Raw genomic sequence first — 20762 nt, forward strand, 5'->3', positions numbered from 1 at the left:
AAGGTTCTTTATAGACCTTAGAGAAAGTTAAATCTTTGAAACTATGCATTTTTGTTGTTAAAGAAATAATTTCGAATCCATTTATCTAAGTTTTCTGTTTGTCATTATCTCATAATACATGACTAAAATCTTTAGATCTGTTCAAGTCAACAAAATGCGATATTAAAATCAAAACGGATTTAGTGATAGTCTGTTCGCTATTTTGGTGGGTCTAAATTTAGATTCATTTATTTTAGTTTCAGAAACATGAGTTGGCTATGTGACTTAGAGGGCTTTAAAGATTGGCTCTTAATTTTAAAGATATTCTTAGAGCAAACTAGTCAATCCGTTTAGAGGTATTTCATTGCTCTTTAGACTTGAACCATATCATGTCAGCCTAAATATTTATTTTTTTAAAAAAGGAAAGATAAATCAAACATGTGGGCGTTCTATACATCTCAGTCTGGGCCGGATTTAAGTATGAGGAGGCCCCGGGGCAGTCGAAACCTGTAATAAAGATCCACTTATAAATACTTATATCTAAAAGCATGCTGTATTTTAGCAGAAAGAAATAGAGTACTTATATATTAAATCTCATTTTCCTTTAAAAAATATTAAATATGCATACTTTTGTTTCAAAAGTGTATATTTTTTAGCTTGCGGAGGGTAAAGCCCTTGGTAGAAGCAATGTCCTCAATTCGGAGCTGACTTTATGATCTATAGAGCAGATGATAGAAAGATCATCTGTTTCTGTGGCCCACGATTAACGAGGCACAATGACCAACCTCATATGTTTTTCCCCAACCAATCTCAGGTACCCATTAGAGCTGGGCGGACTCAGAGGCGCAATAAAGATCCCAAATTGAACATCCATGTCTCACAAGAATTCGAACCCCGAACCCCCGGTTAGGGAGCCAAGCGCTTTACCACTCAGCCACCGCGCCTCACATTTCTTTTAAAAGATACATGATAATTTGTTTACTTTTTAGCACTGCAGAATCCATTTTTCTAAACGCTTCCTTTTTATAGCACAGAATGATTTCAATATAATAAGGCTTGTCTTCGAGTCCGAAGATTAATGAGGAATGCAGTATTTCCCGTGGCTGCGCAGCCCCAGCTGTGACCTACATATTTTGCCACATCCAGGGCAAGCATAACCATTGTGCGCAGGTGGTCGATTTCGATTTCTTTTTTCCGTCTGCGTCTGTCCTTGGCAGCAGATTTTCTTTTGGTCTCAAATGTTTATCCCGCGGCCTTTGTGAGTGACCTGAAGCTGTCTCGTTATGAGGCCGCATGCAACCAGGTGCTCTCTTTTATGTCATGATTTCAATATAAAGCATTATACCGTCACTTTATGACTTAAGAACTGATTAAAATGTAACGGGCAACTAATAGACATCATTAGAGGAGAGTTAATGTGAAGATGAACTGCTACTCATTGAAATAGTACTAACATTATAGTTCAATTCTTTTTTTTTTCTTTACTTTAGTTAGCGCCCTTGGCCTTGTTTAGTGTATAGTGAAAATGTCAAATAAAACTAGATTTAAATGAAAAAAAAAGTAAAATGCCAATAAAGCCGTTTAGTTTATAGTAATAGTATTCTGATAAAGTTTCCAAAAACAAACAAACAAACAAAAACTCATGGGCGGCCCTAGTATCCTGTGACATCTTAGACCTTATAATTTTAAGACCGTTGCAAAGTGTCGAAAGGGTTCATTATGGGAATTGGAGAGGTCTTTGTTTTGTTCTGCTCACTGTCTTGGTGTATCCTGTCCACCTAGCTAACAGAAATACCGATTGAGTTATTCACTAGTCTAAAGTCTCATTTTTTAAAAAAATTACTTCGGTGTCTTTAAAACTATTGAAACATTGTTTTCACTAGTTTTCTTTTACATGATTCGTTTAGACTTAAAGATTCTTACATTCTAACCAAAACTTCCCCGCAGGACGGCGGTGGTTGGCGGCGAGAAGGGTTCAAACCCGGGACCATCGAGACGACAGTCCAGAGCGCATACCTCACGACCAGACAGCCATTCACTGCAGTTATTTTGAATTTGTCCCAAGCAAGAATAATATTTCATTAGCCCTAAAACCAGATGAGGTATATTTGTTTTTAATTTGATAAGACAAATCGTGACATCAAAATTTATATTGCAATCTTTGGCAGAGTGTACTGTCGCGGTAATTAGGCTTCTCAGAGGTCGGACTATGTATTTTGTATTTTTGTAAACGACTTTAAATGATTGAAGTACGAGAGTGGTGTGCATTATCACAGTGCAGGAGCTTCAAAGAAATTGTCCGAGTGATTTTGTAATGATTTTAAGTAAAATAAATATGAGTACCAGGTGACCGAGCCTCGCTAGTTTGAATAATTTGTTGAGAAAATATAGTTACTTATTTTGGATCGGGTGAAGACTCCCAATTCGAAAAGTTGCTTTCATGTTCTTTTAGTTCTAAATGCCAATGTACATGGCGATTAGAAAAGAAAGTCTCTTAAGTCACAGCCAACGTGATATGTCACGGTCACGTAGGTCACGCTTAAGTCCACATACAGAACACGCGTAGGGCGTAATCTAGAGGCGTAGTGAGAGGGCAAGGGGGCACGATGCCCCCTAAGGGGGCGCCACACGCAGTCTATATATCTATGTGATGTTCTTGGGAAATGGTGTGGGGTGGGGGCGCCAATAAAGTACCTTGCCGCGGGCGCACCTGTTGCTCTCTATGCCTCTGACGTAATCATCTTCTTTTTTGAAGTAACGTCTCTAGTTCATAAGATAAGAGATAATCTAGAAAACCGCAGATCACGTCTAGTCGTTTACATTGCCTAAAACTATTGGGCTGTTATTGGCTTGGAAGAAAGTCTTAGCAGTGTAACGTCTGAAATGGTTACGTCCAGACATTAATATTGCTTTCAGTTTATTCACTAAGTCTTTAGTACGAAACATGAAGTGACGCAAAATCTCTACGTTATAGGGTAAAAAATGCACTTTGTAACAAATCAAAATAGCGCATTTATTCCCAAGAGACTAAAATACATTACGTTAGTATTCTAAAGAAGCGCTTCCGTGGGACATCTCTGTTACGCCGACCATCTTTCAACTCACTAAAAAAGATTGCCTTTGGCATATGTTCGTCCTCCATACGGGATACGTGCCATGCCCAGAGTGACTGTATGACTTAAGAATCCTCATGCCGGAGTTTTACCGAGGTTTATAGTTAAACCAAAAGAGGCGGCAAATTCGTTGACCGCAAGCTTGATATCATGCTCAGTGTGAGCAAGTATGTCGTAGAGAAACTGTGTTATGACCATTTCCTTTGTTTTGGTAAGGGACAGTAGACTTCGAAGCTTGAACATATTGTAATAATTCACCAGGTATATAACAACAAAGTAAAAGTTACCTACACGTTTCTAATGAATTAAAGTGTAAACAAATTTATAAAGCACTTATAACACAACAACCAATCTTACTTTGGCAAATTTAATTTCATTATTTCTCTTCAATAGTTCCATAATAAATCAATCTACAATAATATGGTGCGCAAATGTTTAATTAGGTCTATTGATTCATTAAAACTTGTTCATGTTTTCAAAGAAATGTTTTAGTGTACTGCTGTAAGCCTAGTGACGTAAGCGGTGTCAAGTTTTTTTCCCCTATGACGTCATGGAAACTTTGCATTCATAAAACTTTCTAGCCAAAATTAATGTTTCGATAATAAAACATTTTCAAAGCGCTATAACTGTTGACCTCGAGTTTCCCCCCTTGTGGCCAATGAGTTGAGATTTTTTTTTTACTAATTTCTATACATATACGTTGTGAAAATATTGGATAATTCCCCACAGACCTAAAGGTAATCACTCACATTCGCTCTGACAATTCTGTGGATCCGTAGCTCTAAATCTAAAATGTGGTATGCTTATACAAATAGGGCAATAGATGCTTGTTAACAAAGCGAACGATTTCCTAGTTACGAATCTCAGCGAAAAATTCAGAACCAATCGAAATGTGATAATTGAGGGAAATGGAGTCGTAAGTTGGTCGTTGTGTTGTTTGCCTGACACCCTCGTTAACATAACAGATGGCCATTTAAACTCAGGATTCATATCAAGTGTCAGAAGCAAACGTGACCTTTTTATATAGCATTTAAAATTAATTTTTTAAAAATGTTTAAGGCTTAAAATGTTAAATTCAAGATTTTTATGTTTAGAGTTTAACTCTTTGCAAACCAATGACTTTCAGTAATTTCAATGTCCCTCTTGCTAAATGTGAACAATTGTATGAGCAATTTCATTTTAGCCAAATCAATGACCTCAACATCCATAAAATATTTAAATCTTGTACCTTTAATATTATACATAATAAAATGATGGGCATATGAAATTTCTTCTTGACATCAGTAAAAGAAACAAAAAAAAAACGAAAACAAAATATACAAGCCTAGTTCATAGTTTGTGACTATAACACTGTCAACGAAAATAGAAACTCAAACTCAGAGTATATCCTGTATTTAGTGAAGACATTGTGAAGACGGTAGGCCAACACAAGTAAGCACAAAGAATGATAACAGTTGAAATAGAATCTCATTCAGCGCATACACTTTTAACAATTAAACATGGCAGACATTGGACTTTATCATAATATTTCCATAATATCATCCACGAATAAACATGTTAGTATGAACTAAGCATTGTTTCATCACAACTTTATCATATAATCAGAATGGTTTTATAATAATTTTTGGTAACATCACCATTACAGTATCATAGCATCTTCATAACATTCACATTGCAACATCATGACTTTATTATAACATCACCATACTTTCATCATTGCATCTTCATTACAATATTATAACATGATACATCATCATAACTTTATGGTAACATCCCCATAACACCGTTATACGTTTATCGTAATATCACCATACTTTTATCGAAATATCTTCATAACTTTATCATAACATCACCATACTTATATAATAACATCATCATACTTTTAATCATAACACTACCATACTTTCATCATAGCTTCTTCACAACTGTATAATAACAACGGCATAACTTTATGGTAATATCACCTTAACTTTAGCATAATATAAGTATAATTGTATAATTTTATCATTATATCATCATACTTTTATCATAACATTTTCATAACTTTATCATAACATCTTCATAATTTTATGATAACATCACCATCATTTTACCTAACTTTACTTTTCCTTTTATCATAACATCACTTTAACTTTATCATAAAATAACCATACTTTTATCATAACATCACATTGTCTCATTTTTCCATTTTCCAAGATTACTAAAACTAAAATGAATCGGACATATGGATTTCATGCTTCTAAAAAATCGCATGTTTGAGCGTCAGTTTTCTTAAGAAGAAACTTATAAGGCGACGACCTTACTTCTGCATTGGTGGGATTACTTGTTTGTGGATATCTTTCAAGATCAGCAAATTTATGGGCGTTTCTTATGCTTAGGTCCTGCGCTGGTAGTAGGGCGTGTGAATCTGCTGATCCGCGGTCGTTTTGGGCAATGCTGTTACTGGCTAGAGTGGTAAAATGTGAGTGGTTGGAGCTGTCGTTGGCGCTGGTGTCTGAACGCAGCGCGCCCATGCATCGGGAGAAGTAGAGTTTGCAGAAGACGCGGCGAAAGTTGTCCCCGAAGACAAGGTACACCGCGCAACTGAGGACGGTGTCGAAATTGAAGATCATTCGAAAGATGTGATGCAGTATTTGGTCCGTTCTGTGGGTGGACAGAAAAAGAAAATGAACTTGTTAAAAGATATGACAATATGTAATTCAATGAAAACAAACCTAAGGAATGATATATGACAATATATAATTCAATGAAAACAAACCTAAGGAATGATGTATGACAATATGTAATTCAATGAAAACAAACCTAAGGAATGATATATGACAATATATAATTCAATGAAAACAAACCTAATGAATGATGATCTTAAAACTAAAACATAGGGTACAGTCTGGAACTGAGCATAATGTGCAGTGCACTGTCTGGAACTAAATGTTATGTGTAGCGCACATGGGCGTAGCCAGGGGGGGGGGTTCTTGGGGTTCAAACCCCCCCCCCCCGAAATGAAATCCCCCCCACGGGGGGGGGGGAACGGAATTAAGTGACTGATTTTTCCTTTCATTTTGTTTATTTTAGGTGAGATTTTAATACTAAATCATCACTTACCACAGCACAGCCGAGGCAGTTTTGAGTTAAAAACCCTCTACCAGGGGGTTTTGAGTTTAAATCCCCCTACCAGGGGGTTTTGAGATTTAAAAAACCCTATCAGGGGGTTTTGAATTTTAAACCCCCTACCAGAGGTTTTAGCAGTTAAATCCCCCTCTTCTATAAAACAAAACAAAAAAAAATGCAAACAACAATCCCCAAATTCCAACAGCACAGTTGAGGAAGATTTTGATTTTAAACCCCCCTCCAAAATTTACGATAAACCCCATCTTCAATATAAAAAAAGCAAATTACACACTCAAAATTCTATGAGCGTAGCCAAAGGGGTTTTGAGTTTAACCCCCCCCCCCTCCAGTTGGGGTTTGAAGCTAAAAAGTAACTCTTCAATATAAAAAAAAAGCAAATTACACACTATAAAATCTATGAGCGTAGCCAAAGAGGTTTTGAGTTTAAATCCCCCTCCTCCAGATGGCTTTTTCTTTAAAGTTTAAAACCCCTCCAGATGGTTTTGAGTTTAAAAACCTCTCTCTTCAATATTATTTTAAAGCAAACTACAGTCACCAAATTCTAAGATCGTAGCTAAATGGGGTTTTGAATTAAAAACAAAACAAAAAAAAACTCCAGAGATTTCTTAGTTTAAAACCCCACAACAGATGATTTGACGAAAAAACTTTCCTTTTCGATATAAAATCTAAAGCGAAATACAGGCATGTAATTCCAAGAGCGTAGTCAAGAAAGGTTACAAATTTCTACCAGTGGCTTGGGCTCCATTAATAAAGTGTGAATTTCTGCCGAAATTGAAAATCATTAAATGTGTCTCAACAAAGATGGCTAAGACAGATTTTAGGAGTCAGTCATAGAGATTGGGTCTAAATCAAAGAAATCATATGCCGAACTGGGAGTCGAATCCTTAGTAAGGTTGTGACAGAGCGTCGCATGAGGTTTTGCGGGACATGTTCTCACACAAAATGAATTACGCAAAATAAGAGTTGCGGAAACATCTTGCCGGAAAATGCGCCGAACGGCGCGAGAGGGTCTAAGTCAGTAAGAATAGCACATTAGGATTTTGAAATAAAACTTTTTAATAGCAAAATAATGCACTTTAGATAACTCAGAATACGCATTTTGTTGGCTTTCAATACCAGAAATATTGCTCGGCGGCGGGGCTTCGCCCCGCGCTAGGGGAGCGCTGCGAACTCCCCCAGACCCCCCTTGCTAGCAAGGGCGGGAAGTCTACAATAAACAATAAACCTCTTCCGAAAGGGTCAGAATGTAATAAAGATTAATTATGTACACACACACACACACACACATATATATATAATTTTTTTCCGCGGGAGGGGGGGGGGGTCGGGGGGAATCCCCCCCCTCCCCCAAACCCTCCCCGAAAAAAAATCCTGGTTCCCCGAAAAAAAATCCTGGCTACGCCCATGGCTAGCGCATATTAGAGAACAAAACATAAAATGCAGTGCAGTGTTTAAAACTGAAAGAAATGTGCATTACACTGTCTAGAAATAACTTCGCCACCTGAATGTCGGCGAGGAGGGACGATACTTTGTAGTTGTGCTTAGGCTGCGTTTCACCAATGGATATCTTTCATGGATAAATAATATGAATGAAATACAGAGCTCAAGATTTCCATGACAATGATTGCCTAACATCCAATAAAGATCTGTGTGCAGAGTCATAAAGATGGCTGATGCTAATCGCTACACATTAACACTTGTCAACTTAAATCCCAAATGCTTGATATTTATAAAGGAACCGTACAATTCACCAGAATTCAATGTCTCAACCTAGTTAAGCCGCTCATTACTATAAACACATATTTATTAACAGATATGTGCGTGATAAGCCTAATGCTTTTTTTTTAAATTGCACTTCATACAAGGCGTTAAAATTAAAATATAGCTTTCTGGTGTATGCGGTGTACAAAATAACGGAAGTGTTGCTAAACTATGCTCTTTAGTTAAAGGTATATATAGATATATATATTTTGTGCCCATTTTAGCCCTGTCTCTGTCTGTGGACTCAAATAGTCTAAGCTCTCTTTGTTGCTCAGTACAAGTGACTGAATGTTGCGTACATTTAAAAAAATAAGTTTAAAAATTTGCCTTTGTCGTGTTTTGTATATCTCTTCTTTCTTGCAAAAGCTTGCCCAGTGTGCTCTGGGTCAATATTGTGGACCTGTGGGGACAATGTATCCGGGTGAAGGGTACCGTTCTGTGTTTAGGCGCTTAGCAAGGCTCGAGAAAAATCCAAATAAAAAAAAAATGTTGGTCTATATTCGGGAATTAAAGTTCTCTTTTTAAAGGTGGCCACACAGTTATTTGTTTGGTCTCATTCACATATGCCCAAATAGAAGACACAAAGAGGGGTTACTTATTGTTAGCTAGATGCAGAAGGGGTGAGAGATATATATACCAATATTATTGGGTGAAGAACGGAGTGTTTAATAAACGCGATCGCCGGAAGCGTTTAAAAGACTAACAGAATTATCTTTTGCTGGGACAGAGGAGGAACACTAGGCTTCGAGCTGGCAGCCTAAAATCAACTAGCTGCTAGAGGATTCGTTCAAAAAGACCCGTCGCCTTATCAATGAACGCGACACGTACCCAAAAGATAAATTACAGGGGAGATAATAGAAATTCTTAAACCTATTCCGTTAAACAAGAAAAAGAAAAAAAAAAAGAAAAGAGTACTTTAAAAATAAAAGCTAAGCTTATCGAAGAGAGAAAAAAACAACAACTAAAATTACTGCTATTTATCTCAAGATATCAGGATTTAGCTCTCTTTCTGTTTAACAAAAAAAAAAAAAAAACAGAATTAATTAATTATTACTAATTGATAAACTAGTTAGTTAAATTTTTGGATTGATTCGTGTATTGAATAATTATGCTACCTTCATACGAGAATGTAAATTTAATGAAAAAACGTGGCAAAACGTATTATGGGGAATAAATCAGTATATACATCTCACACCTCTCCTTATTTCGATATCAAACAAAATAATTGATGAACTAATTGTTTAATATTTGGATTGATTCATGTTTTGTCAGGTGCGATGAATAATTGTGGAAAAGTTTTAAATTGACACGAGAATGGGAAGTGGCAGAAATATAACATCTTCAAACTTTTCATTAGACAGACAGACGTACAGACAAACAGAGTGACTTGATATAAGCTTTGTAAAAATTTGAATAATGGTAAAATAAAAGATTTTTTAAAAAGTTAATAGACATTTCGGGCAAAAATATTGTGTGTTTTTTTTAATGCATCTTAGAAGTAAGCGGGTAAAAGAACTGGGGGGGGAGGGGGGAGTTGTATACGATGAAGCAAAGCTACATTGTTACATTTAAATAATACAGAGCGGGCTTTCTGTTGTTGTTGTTTATATCTAACTCCCTCTCTCTAGATCTAATTCCCTGGGGCTTTAACCTGATACGCTTCTAGCATTTTACTTTGTTCCCATTCCGAGAGAATGACCGAGACATCTGATCTCCCTTAGATCTATACATACATTATTATTGCAATTCCTAACGTGACTTTATATTTTCCTTATACGAACATATTTTGTTCATGTCAATGTTCATAAGATAATATGATGTAAGATTCTGACCTGGACGGTTCTAGCTTGGAGAGCTGAAGGAAGAAGAGCTTGATCCTGATGCAATGGAAAGGCATTTGAAACAATAGAAACACGAGGGACACTGACAGCAGCAGGTGAGTCACTCTAGTTTCTGGGGAGCTTTTCATCTCATTGTTTGACCTGGAAGAAAAACAGACTGTAACATATTGGTAGAATATGTACATTTGCACACTAGCGCGTCAGTGCTACATTCACAGTTTCACATATAGAGCTAGATGTAGATTACGTTGCGCACCGCAGTGCACCAGACACAGGGACTTTATTTGAAGGGGATGATTGCTAAAATCAATGTCGGAAATGAAATAGGAAATGCTGAATCCGAATTTTACAAAAATCTAAAAAAAATGAGATTGATATGTTTTCTAGTCTATATTGAACTTTAAAAAAAGGAGGGAGGAATGGGGCAGACAGCCATAAATGTTATGCGAACATTTATTTATAAAGAACGCGCAAACGGTGACAATTTCAACGCACCCATCCATTTAAACATTGACCTGTCCCCTCCTTTGCATCTGTAGGGCAGATGACGTTAAGGTCATCTGTTTCTTTGCCAACGGTTAACAAGCAGGGTGTCATGTGGTCAGCACAATGACCAACGCCTTTACTTTCCCCAACCAAAGTCAGCTACCCGTTAGAGTTGGGTGGACTCAGGGGCGCCCTAAAAATCCAGAAATTCAAAATACTCACTGAGATTCGAACCCAGTACAAACAAGGTTCGGAAGCCAAGTGCTTAACCGCTCAGCCACCGCGCCCCGTTTCTCCTCCTTAAGTCCTTGGCCAAAAATCTGCGGACACGTGCGGCCCAAGTACTCCGTAGAACAATGTTTCAACGTGCATTGACCGGCGGGCTGTGTAGTTGTGTGTGTGGGTCGGTGAACGTCTTTTAAAGTATGTATCCGATTTATTCTGATGAACATGGACGCAGATTTATCTTATCTTTTCTTATATTATCTTATCTTATCTTATGTATTACATACGTTACTTAACGTTATGTGTATGAATGCCTATATGTGCTGATATGAGTTGAAACATACTCATAATGACATCTGGAATCATTGCAGAAAATTAGTAAAAGTATTACGAGTTATTGTATTAACTATCTTAATAACAAGCAAAATATACAAATACTAAAAAAACAAAACAAAAAAAAAAAAAGCTAACTTATGTGAAGAGCTCCATATTCACAACAATATATCTCAATAATTTAGAAGCTATTTCCCTTTTTCGATTTCAACAAAAAAAATTAAATACCAATAATTGACTTATTGGTTAATTTTTAAACTGATTCGCATTTTGCTAGGTAAAATAAATAATTGTTTAAATTTTCCACTTGAATTGAGGTAGAAATAATGTATACAATTAGCTAAGGAGACGAAACCCTACATATTTAGCTGTATCGGTGAATACTGAAGGATTAATTTCCCGTGTTGGTATCAAACAAAGTAATTAATTACAAGTAATTAATTGACTAATTGGTTAAATGTTTATGGATTCATGTCTTGTCTATGCTAATGAAAAATTGTGCAAAGTTTCTACTTGATCCGTCAATGGATGAGGGAGAAAGAAGGTGTAGAAAGTTTTTGGCAGACAGGCAGACAGACAGAGAGACAGACAGACCAACGGACAGACAGACAGACAGAGAGACAGACAGACCAACGGACAGACAGACAGACAGAGAGAGAGACAGACAGACCAACGGACAGAGAGACAGACAGACCAACGGACAGACAGACAGACAGAGAGACAGACAGAGAGACAGACAGACCAACGGACAGACAGACAGAGAGACAGACAGACCGACGGACAGACAGACAGAGAGACAGACAGACAGAGAGACAGACAGAGAGACAGACAGACAGAGTGACTTGATATCAGCTTTGATAAAAAATATTTATTTAAATACATTCGTTTGTAGATGGAACTATATCATTTGAATGATTGCATCTGAATACATCAGTTTGATTATATTATTGTTATTATAGAAAACAACCTCTAAAAACCTTGAATCGAATCTTTTTTTTTTTGTCAAACCAGTCTTGTTTAAACATTTAATAACAGAGTGTATTCGATTATACAAATAATCTTCAAATAATTGCATTATAATTGTTGTAATCCTTTAATAACAATAGAATAAATAATTCTTTTAACGCACATAATCAATATTTGATATAAACTGGGGATAAAAGTAGAAATGTATATATTATTGAAGCTATTTTAACTGCAAATAAATCACTTCACAAACAGACAGAGATTAAAAAAAAAATAAAACGAAAAAACAACAGAAAAATTTACTGATAGAGCTAGAACGTACTTTTATATTTTGTTTCGTGTGAACTTTGTTTGGTATTTTACATTTTTTTCTTCTTTTTGTTTCGGTGACATCCAACCGAGGATTACCTGCGATCACACATTCACGCAAACAGACAATCAAAGAATTAACTGGTAGCTGTTATACTTGAAACAAAGATAGAGAGGATTTGAGGCTATTGGGTGTGTGTGTATGTGGGTTGTTATCAGACTTTAGACCAGTGGTGTGTGTGTATGTGGGTTGTTATCAGACTTTAGACCAGTGGTGTGTGTGTATGTGGGTTGTTATCAGACTTTAGACCAGTGGTGTGTGTGTATGTGGGTTGTTATCAGACTTTAGACCAGTGATGTGTGTGTATGTGGGTTGTTATCAGACTTTAGACCAGTGGTGTGTGGGTATGTGGGTTGTTATCAGACTTTAGACCAGTGGTGTGTGGGTATGTGGGTTGTTATCAGACTTTAGACCAGTGGTGTGTGTGTATGTGGGTTGTTATCAGACTTTAGACCAGTGGTGTGTGTGTATGTGGGTTGTTATCAGACTTTAGACCAGTGGTGTGTGGGTATGTGGGTTGTTATCAGACTTTAGACCAGTGGTGTGTGGGTATGTGGGTTGTTATCAGACTTTAGACCAGTGGTGTGTGGGTATGTGGGTTGTTATCAGACTTTAGACCAGTGGTGTGTGGGTATGTGGGTTGTTATCAGACTTTAGACCAGTGATGTGTGTGTATGTGGGTTGTTATCAGACTTTAGACCAGTGGTGTGTGGGTATGTGGGTTGTTATCAGACTTTAGACCAGTGGTGTGTGGGTATGTGGGTTGTTATCAGACTTAAGTGATTCCAGTGTTTACTCTCCCAAGTCCACCGTGAGTATTTCTATACCAATAAATCAAATGATTTTCTTTTAGCGTGCATTTAGAGAGAAAGCTGGAATTATAAACGATTCCCAATCAACATTGATTAACACATTTGCACGTAAGATTTGAATTTTCCGCACACTATATTTGTTAGATGCTTTATATGATTAGCTTTATATTTGATAATCCATATTTGTCATAAATCCATTTCTTTGATAATATTTGTTATAAAAACTATAATTTAAACAAAAGTAAAGTAAAGTTCCCCTTTAAGACCTTGCAATCTATGGAGCAGATGATGTGAAGGTCATCTATTTATAAGGCTCTTGGTTAACGAGGGTGTCCTGTGGCCAACACAACGACCATCCGCTTTTACTTTGCCCCAACTAATGCCAAGTACTCATCTGAGCTGGGAGGGCTCAGAGGCACCCAAAGATCCCAAAATTAAAAATCTTAATCCTTACCAGGATACGAACCCGGGATCCTGGTTTGGACGCCAAGGGCTTTTACACTTAGACACTGCGCCTCCAACCTCCCCCCAATATTTCATAATCAATATTTGTTATAAACACTATATTTGATAATATTTGTTGTAAACACTATATTTGATAATATATGTTATAAACACTATATTTGATAATCAATATGTGTTATAAACACTATATTCGATAATATTTGTTATAAACACTATATCTGATAATCAATATGTGTTATAAACACTATATTTGATGATCAATATGTGTTATAAACACTATATTTGATGATCAATATTTGATATAACACTACAACTTATCATAATATTTCATGTATTCTTGTTGAAAATAGAAAAGGTTAAACAAAGTGCAAATAATAAATTAATTGATAAAAAATAAAAATAAAAAAAAATAAAAAATAAAAATTAAAAAAAAAATAAAAATAAATAAATGTTTACAAAAATTAAACAAATGAATTAAATGCTATTTAGTAGTAGTCTGGTATAAAAACAAATATGCATGTCCCACCTGGTCACACTATTTAAAAAAAAAGCCAAAAATAAAATAAAATAAAAAATAAAATACAAAATACTTTTTAAAAACAAAGCTTCAATGAAAACTGCAAAGTTGAACACTTGATCCGAGAACGGTAGCGGGAGAAATAACGTGTGGACAAAGTTTGTGACAGACAGACGGACAGATTTTGTGAGTCTGTACTAATTCTGAACTTTGATATTAACTCTTTCTCTCCTAACTGACGATACCAGCGTTGATTCCACCAGAATGTGGTAAATAATTACGGAGAGAAAGAGTTAAGTGAAACGGATGAATGAAAGCAGCGTATTGGCACATAATAGAATGATGATCCTCGTTTTGACACCACACAAGTGAGGTAGTACTTCTTAACCCTTAAAGTGCTGAGCGGTTTTACAATGAGTTTATACAAAATGGTATTACAATTCTGATGTTTAATAATAATAATAATAATAATAATAATAATCTTTATTATCCGTAAGGAAATTTGTCTTACAATTTGTGCATTACACCAAACAAAAAACATTATAACTATAAGAAACCAAAGTGTACATTCACACCAGACTCACTCATAATTTACATGTGACAAAGTTTATACCAGATATTTCTTATTTATCCCTTTAAATCAGGATTAAAACTTATTGTGTAAACGAATACAACGAAGGAATGTACATTTAAACAAAACTCTTTTAAGGCAAACACATTCAACAAACTAGTATCAACAATTGTCTGACTATCATCCATCTTAAAACGCACACAAACAGATATCCACTACCACCCCCTTCTTGAAAACAACATAAAATTCAATTAGATTATCTTCTCTTTCAACGGGCAATAATCCCGTGGAACCAGAACGGAAATCACCTATCCACCGAGGAGTCTGGGACAGCATCTTGTTGACCGGGCTCACATAATCGATCTAATTGTTTAAAAACATATCTATTTACGTCAGATCATCTGGAATACACTCAATTTCCTGCGTCAAGCCGGTCAATTCAACACAGCGTGTGCGAGATAGTGGACAAACCAAATATTTTTTTTTTACTACACAGGTTAGCATGGGCGCCCGCAGGATTTTTCGCAGGGGGATGCAAGCTGCCACCCATGGCTCTAAACTCTAAGTGGTAGCCTCAACTTTCTTGATATAATATTAAAGAAAATACACCCCCCTTTCATCTCGGGCCGTCATACCTAATCGATATTAAATGCACAGTAAATACTTCTTTTTCTTTTTCATGAAATAAAAAATAAGAAACTAAACGCGTGAACAAAGTATTCACTGTACAACATTGTTAACTTTACCCGTGAGGTCCGTGCTTCCCTACGTTCGATCAAACAAAAACTGCAAACGTTGACTGTGGCTGCCGACACTGTCATTAGCTTAACTAACGAATTGCTTTTCGTCGCGATGGACAAGCTGGAGATGAACGCTTAGCGTGCAGTATTCTTCTTTGCATTGCAGCTTTTAGGATGAAGTTGAACTGACCATTATTGTTGCTCAAAAAGCGAGACATAATGAAGAAACTTAAGAATCAAGATATGTAATGTAAAGCCGTGTTCTGTAATAACTCCCAAAATCCAAAGATGTGTTTTTTTCTCAGTGTGTCTGTCGACTGTGAATTCTCAGCAGCAGCAATTCATTATCCGGCATCAAGTTTTTCTGCCAGCAGTCTCTCCTTCCTAAAGATGCCATATCTGAAGTGTTTCTCAGGATGGTCAAGTTGTTTTTTGATTATGCCATTAATGTGACTGCTGATGTGCTGTTGAGCGGCCACTTTGTTAAGTTGGAAAGACTGCAACACCATGGAAACTGGTTCAAGAGCAGATGAATAATTGACGACAATGAAAAGATGAATCAGAAACACAAGAGGAGGCATTTACTAGACATGTCTGCAATTTATTTGGTTTCACTTGTAACCGTTATTTTAAGATCCGCCATACAGTCAAAGATCTCAAAGATGATACTTAAATCTCGAATGGATCCGTATTTTTCAGTTTATTGTCTCACACAAAGAGGTAAATTTAGCATCAACAATATCGCTAGGGACAGTTACTGAAAAAAAGAATGCTAGCCATCACGGGGCAGCCTTGGCCAAGTAGTTTGTCCATGTCTAGACTACAATGACGTTAGACACATGCAGTGCGTCTCTCTGAACCACAGGAACTAAACCAATGAAGTCGAATACAATCGCAATCAACGAACACTCAAAGAAATCTACTCAGTGCCTGAGATATCTGCAGTTTTATTACTAAAATACCCAACAAATGCAGTTCATTCATGATGCTATTTCTCGTATTTTTTGTGTTTCTTGCTGCTCCGTTGATCCAAATCAACGTTTTGACTCGAACGATGACATGTGAAGAACTTTCTTGTATCTCTTCTTTTGTAAACTAGTGGACGTGTTTAACCTGCTGTTTTATCGAGCGCTGACACCGACTGCAACTCCGATAGACTCTTTACTTTTGTTCAAAGAAAATATAACATTTATCACATCGAACGATAATTGGCAAAAAAACAAAAAAACAAACAACAACATTCTAGACCTTAACAAAATATTTTTCCCTTTGCAACTTCTTGTGTGACAAAAGAGGCCAATCCTTTGCAATTTCACCCTTCTTTCTACTACTATTGTGTCTGGCATCTGCCATCTAGGACGTTTCTTTAATGCTCGTTCTTAATCCAGTGCCACTTTTCCCCAGCTGTTATTGTCGATTTTGAAGAGCTTTATGTCGCGTTTACATACATCAGTATACCTTAGCAGTGGACGACCAGCGGATCTCCTGCCTTCTGTTAAATCACCATACAGAATGTCTTGTGAAAGTCGACTTTGTGGCATTCATAAAAACTATAGTTATGTGCAAACGAAAACAAATCGTCACGACTAACATGCTATAGAATATGGGACATCCTTTATAGTGCAAAGAATTGCAAGCCTATAATAAATCGTACATGGGCGGACATGAACTAAAGATTTGCCTATTCTAGTAACACTAATAGCCTATCCTTACAACTGTACTTCAGTGGAAGCAGTACTTGTCAAGTTACTACACTTTATACTATTCCAATGATAGGCCTGTAGATTTACACTTAGAAGATGATGCGCAAAGTTTTCCTGAACATTAATTTATTAAACTTTTGAATCAATAATGCTTGAGCACCCGCCGGGGGGTGCATGTTGGTGCACTTGCACCCCCCCCCCCTGGATTCTGACTAAATCTACATCTACGTAATAAAAAAAAACAACATCTGGAAGATGGATTTCATTATAAAATTTTTATAAAAAATGGCTAAAATGTGACTACTCAGAATTCAGAGGCACGCACGTACATGGTTGGCCATCCATTCTATACGCCTAGGCTAATCTACTACTACATAAACCAGTGGAAGCACTACATGTTCAGTTGCTACTTAGAAGTTAGAATTGATTTGGTGGTTCGAAAAAATGGCTAGAATTTGGCTACCTGAATCCAGGGGGGTGCAAGGGCACCCCCTTGCACCTCTCTGCGGGCGCCCATGCAAGTTAGCCATCTGTGATGAGGGAATACTTTTGTTTCTTGGAATTCTTCAACTTATGGGTTCGAACCATGCCGGCAGTCTAGAAGTTTACTAACCATCCCCAGTAGAAGTTTGGGATGGAATAGAATAATCTTCAATTTTGAACATTTGAAACATGTAAAAGATCTAATACATGAGGAATTGTCACAAATGGAAGCATATCTAAGAATAGATAGATATTTGGTACATCCGGTGGTAAATATTACATGGCAAGATAAAATACCTGATACTGAAGTCATTCGAAGAGTTTTATATATAAATTGCAAAACTACATTTGTTCGCTGGATCATAACTCAAAAATATCGCCTTTAGGCTGGTCAGATATACATTAATTTATATTTATGAATCAACTGTTTAAAGCAGTAAATCAAATATAACTCTGTGCCCTGCAGTATAACAATAAATTATACATACAGAAAGAAAAACAATATTTATATGTACATAATGAAGACGGAAGAGAGAGAGAGAGAGAGAGAAAGGAAGAGAAGAGAGAGGATAGTGAGATATACTCTTTTTGAACACAGGAAATCAATAATAAAGCGATTCAATCTCTTAACAAAAAGCATCAGCGGCAAACACAGTATGTTTCACCTTTTTACAGACAAATGTACAACAAAAAAAAAAACTTTATTAAAAGACCAAAGAACTAAAACCTGATGAAATCGAGTTGGTCTCTTCTCTGCTACGTCATCCAAATCAACTGGCTGTTCTATTAGCCATATCATTGTTCCTTATGCCTAGATATCCAACTCAATGTATTCCAAACTTTTAACATCTAAAGATATTTAGCGTAGTTTTCTGATAGACGCAGGACAGAGTAAGGCAGTAGTATATGAACCTAGTTTTCTGATAGCCGCAGGACAGAGTATGGCAGTAGTATATGAACCTAGTTTTCTGATAGCCGCAGGACAGAGTATGGCAGTAGTATATGAACCTAGTTTTCTGATAGCCGCAGGACAGAGTATGGCAGTAGTATATGAACCTAGTTTTCTGATAGCCGCAGGACAGAATATGGCAGTAGTATATGAACCTAGTTTTCTGAAAGCCGCAGGACAGAATATGGCAGTAGTATATGAACCTAGTTTTCTGAAAGCCGTAGGACAGAATATGGCAGTAGTATATGAACCTAGTTTTCTGAAAGCCGCAGGACAGAATATGGCAGTAGTATATGAACCTAGTTTTCTGATAGCCGCAGGACAGAGTATGGCAGTAGTATATGAACCTAGTTTTCTGATAGCCGCAGGACAGAATATGGCAGTAGTATATGAACCTAGTTTTCTGATAGCCGCAGGACAGAATATGGCAGTAGTATATGAACCTAGTTTTCTGAAAGCCGCAGGACAGAATATGGCAGTAGTATATGAACCTAGTTTTCTGATAGCCGCAGGACAGAATATGGCAGTAGTATATGAACCTAGTTTTCTGATAGCCGCAGGACAGAATATGGCAGTAGTATATGAACCTAGTTTTCTGAAAGCCGCAGGACAGAATATGGCAGTAGTATATGAACCTAGTTTTCTGAAAGCCGTAGGACAGAATATGGCAGTAGTATATGAACCTAGTTTTCTGAAAGCCGCAGGACAGAATATGGCAGTAGTATATGAACCTAGTTTTCTGATAGCCGCAGGACAGAGTATGGCAGTAGTATATGAACCTAGTTTTCTGATAGCCGCAGGACAGAATATGGCAGTAGTATATGAACCTAGTTTTCTGATAGCCGCAGGACAGAATATGGCAGTAGTATATGAACCTAGTTTTCTGAAAGCCGCAGGACAGAATATGGCAGTAGTATATGAACCTAGTTTTCTGATAGCCGCAGGACAGAATATGGCAGTAGTATATGAACCTAGTTTTCTGATAGCCGCAGGACAGAATATGGCAGTAGTATATGAACCTAGTTTTCTGAAAGCCGCAGGACAGAATATGGCAGTAGTATATGAACCTAGTTTTCTGATAGCCGCAGGACAGAATATGGCAGTAGTATATGAACCTAGTTTTCTGATAGCCGCAGGACAGAATATGGCAGTAGTATATGAACCTAGTTTTCTGAAAGCCGCAGGACAGAATATGGCAGTAGTATATGAACCTAGTTTTCTGATAGCCGCAGGACAGAAAATGGCAGTAGTATATGAACCTAGTTTTCTGAAAGCCGTAGGACAGAATATGGCAGTAGTATATGAACCTAGTTTTCTGAAAGCCGCAGGACAGAATATGGCAGTAGTATATGAACCTAGTTTTCTGAAAGCCGCAGGACAGAATATGGCAGTAGTATATGAACCTAGTTTTCAAATCACGTTTTGAGGAGGCGCGTTTGAGTTTTTCTGTGTCTCTTAACGCGTGCTAGTAAATGCAAATATTATACTTGCGTGTGTGTGGGGTGGGAGGGTAGTTTTACTCAACAAAAAGCAACTTAGATGTGACTCGGAACTCCCCCCCCCCCTCAAATCTAGAATAACGTGACATAGGTCACACAATTCAATTTACCAAATACGTTTTGTTTGTTTTACATTCTTTGGATGCTCTTTCAAAAATTGAAGATTATTACATCCTTGCCCAAACCTCCCGCTGGACGACAGGGGAATGTGGCTGAGGGATGGGGTTTGAACCCGGAACCATCGAGACGACAGTTTAGACGCATATTCCACGACCAGGCATCCATCCAAATGCTTTTAAAAGACTGCTGAAGCAAACTGTGTATTAAAACATTATTGTATTTCAAAATCAAATAAGTTGGATTGGTCCCCTTTTTTATGTTGTGTAGAGAATAAATAGATAGCTATAATGACTTTTATAAGCACTTCGCTGGCGCAGTGGTTGGTGTAAGGCGATCACGGTAACATTCACAGAGATACTCTTTCTTTCTCCCAGCTCCCCTTTTGTTTCCAACTGGTCCAGACAAGTGATAGGATCGAAGCGTAGTGAGAGAGCTAGAAGCATAAAATTGCAGCTAAACAAAAGCAATTGTTATACAATTTTTTTTAATCGCATAGATTTAATATTGTTAATTTATATCTATTACGAGAGCTTTGTTTTTCTTGTTTCAGTTTTGAAATGACCGCTCTAAGGAAGGACAAGAACAGTCTACCTTAAAAATCAGCTACTTCAAATCGATTTATCTGCTCTATTGATACTATTGTTTATTTAAAAAAGTGCAGCATCTTGAACAAATGAATATCGTTCTTATTTTGGTAACAT

General features: G+C 36.9%; 1 protein-coding gene across 1 annotated transcript in view; it reads right to left on the reverse strand.

Moving 5' to 3' along the window:
- Positions 1 to 4301: 4301 nt before the first annotated feature.
- The window catches only part of LOC106055716 (FMRFamide receptor-like), a 53467-nt gene continuing 37006 nt past the window's right edge, over positions 4302 to 20762 (reverse strand). The window contains exons 6-7 of the mRNA XM_056011723.1: positions 9814 to 9963; positions 4302 to 5735 (exon numbers count right to left, since the gene is read on the reverse strand). Of these exons, the coding sequence (XP_055867698.1) occupies positions 5324 to 5735; positions 9814 to 9963 (562 nt within the window). The 3' untranslated portion in view covers positions 4302 to 5323. The remainder of the gene's footprint in view (positions 5736 to 9813; positions 9964 to 20762) is intronic.

Source organism: Biomphalaria glabrata, chromosome 15, assembly GCF_947242115.1.
Source record: "Biomphalaria glabrata chromosome 15, xgBioGlab47.1, whole genome shotgun sequence".
NCBI classification, from domain to species: domain Eukaryota; kingdom Metazoa; phylum Mollusca; class Gastropoda; family Planorbidae; genus Biomphalaria; species Biomphalaria glabrata.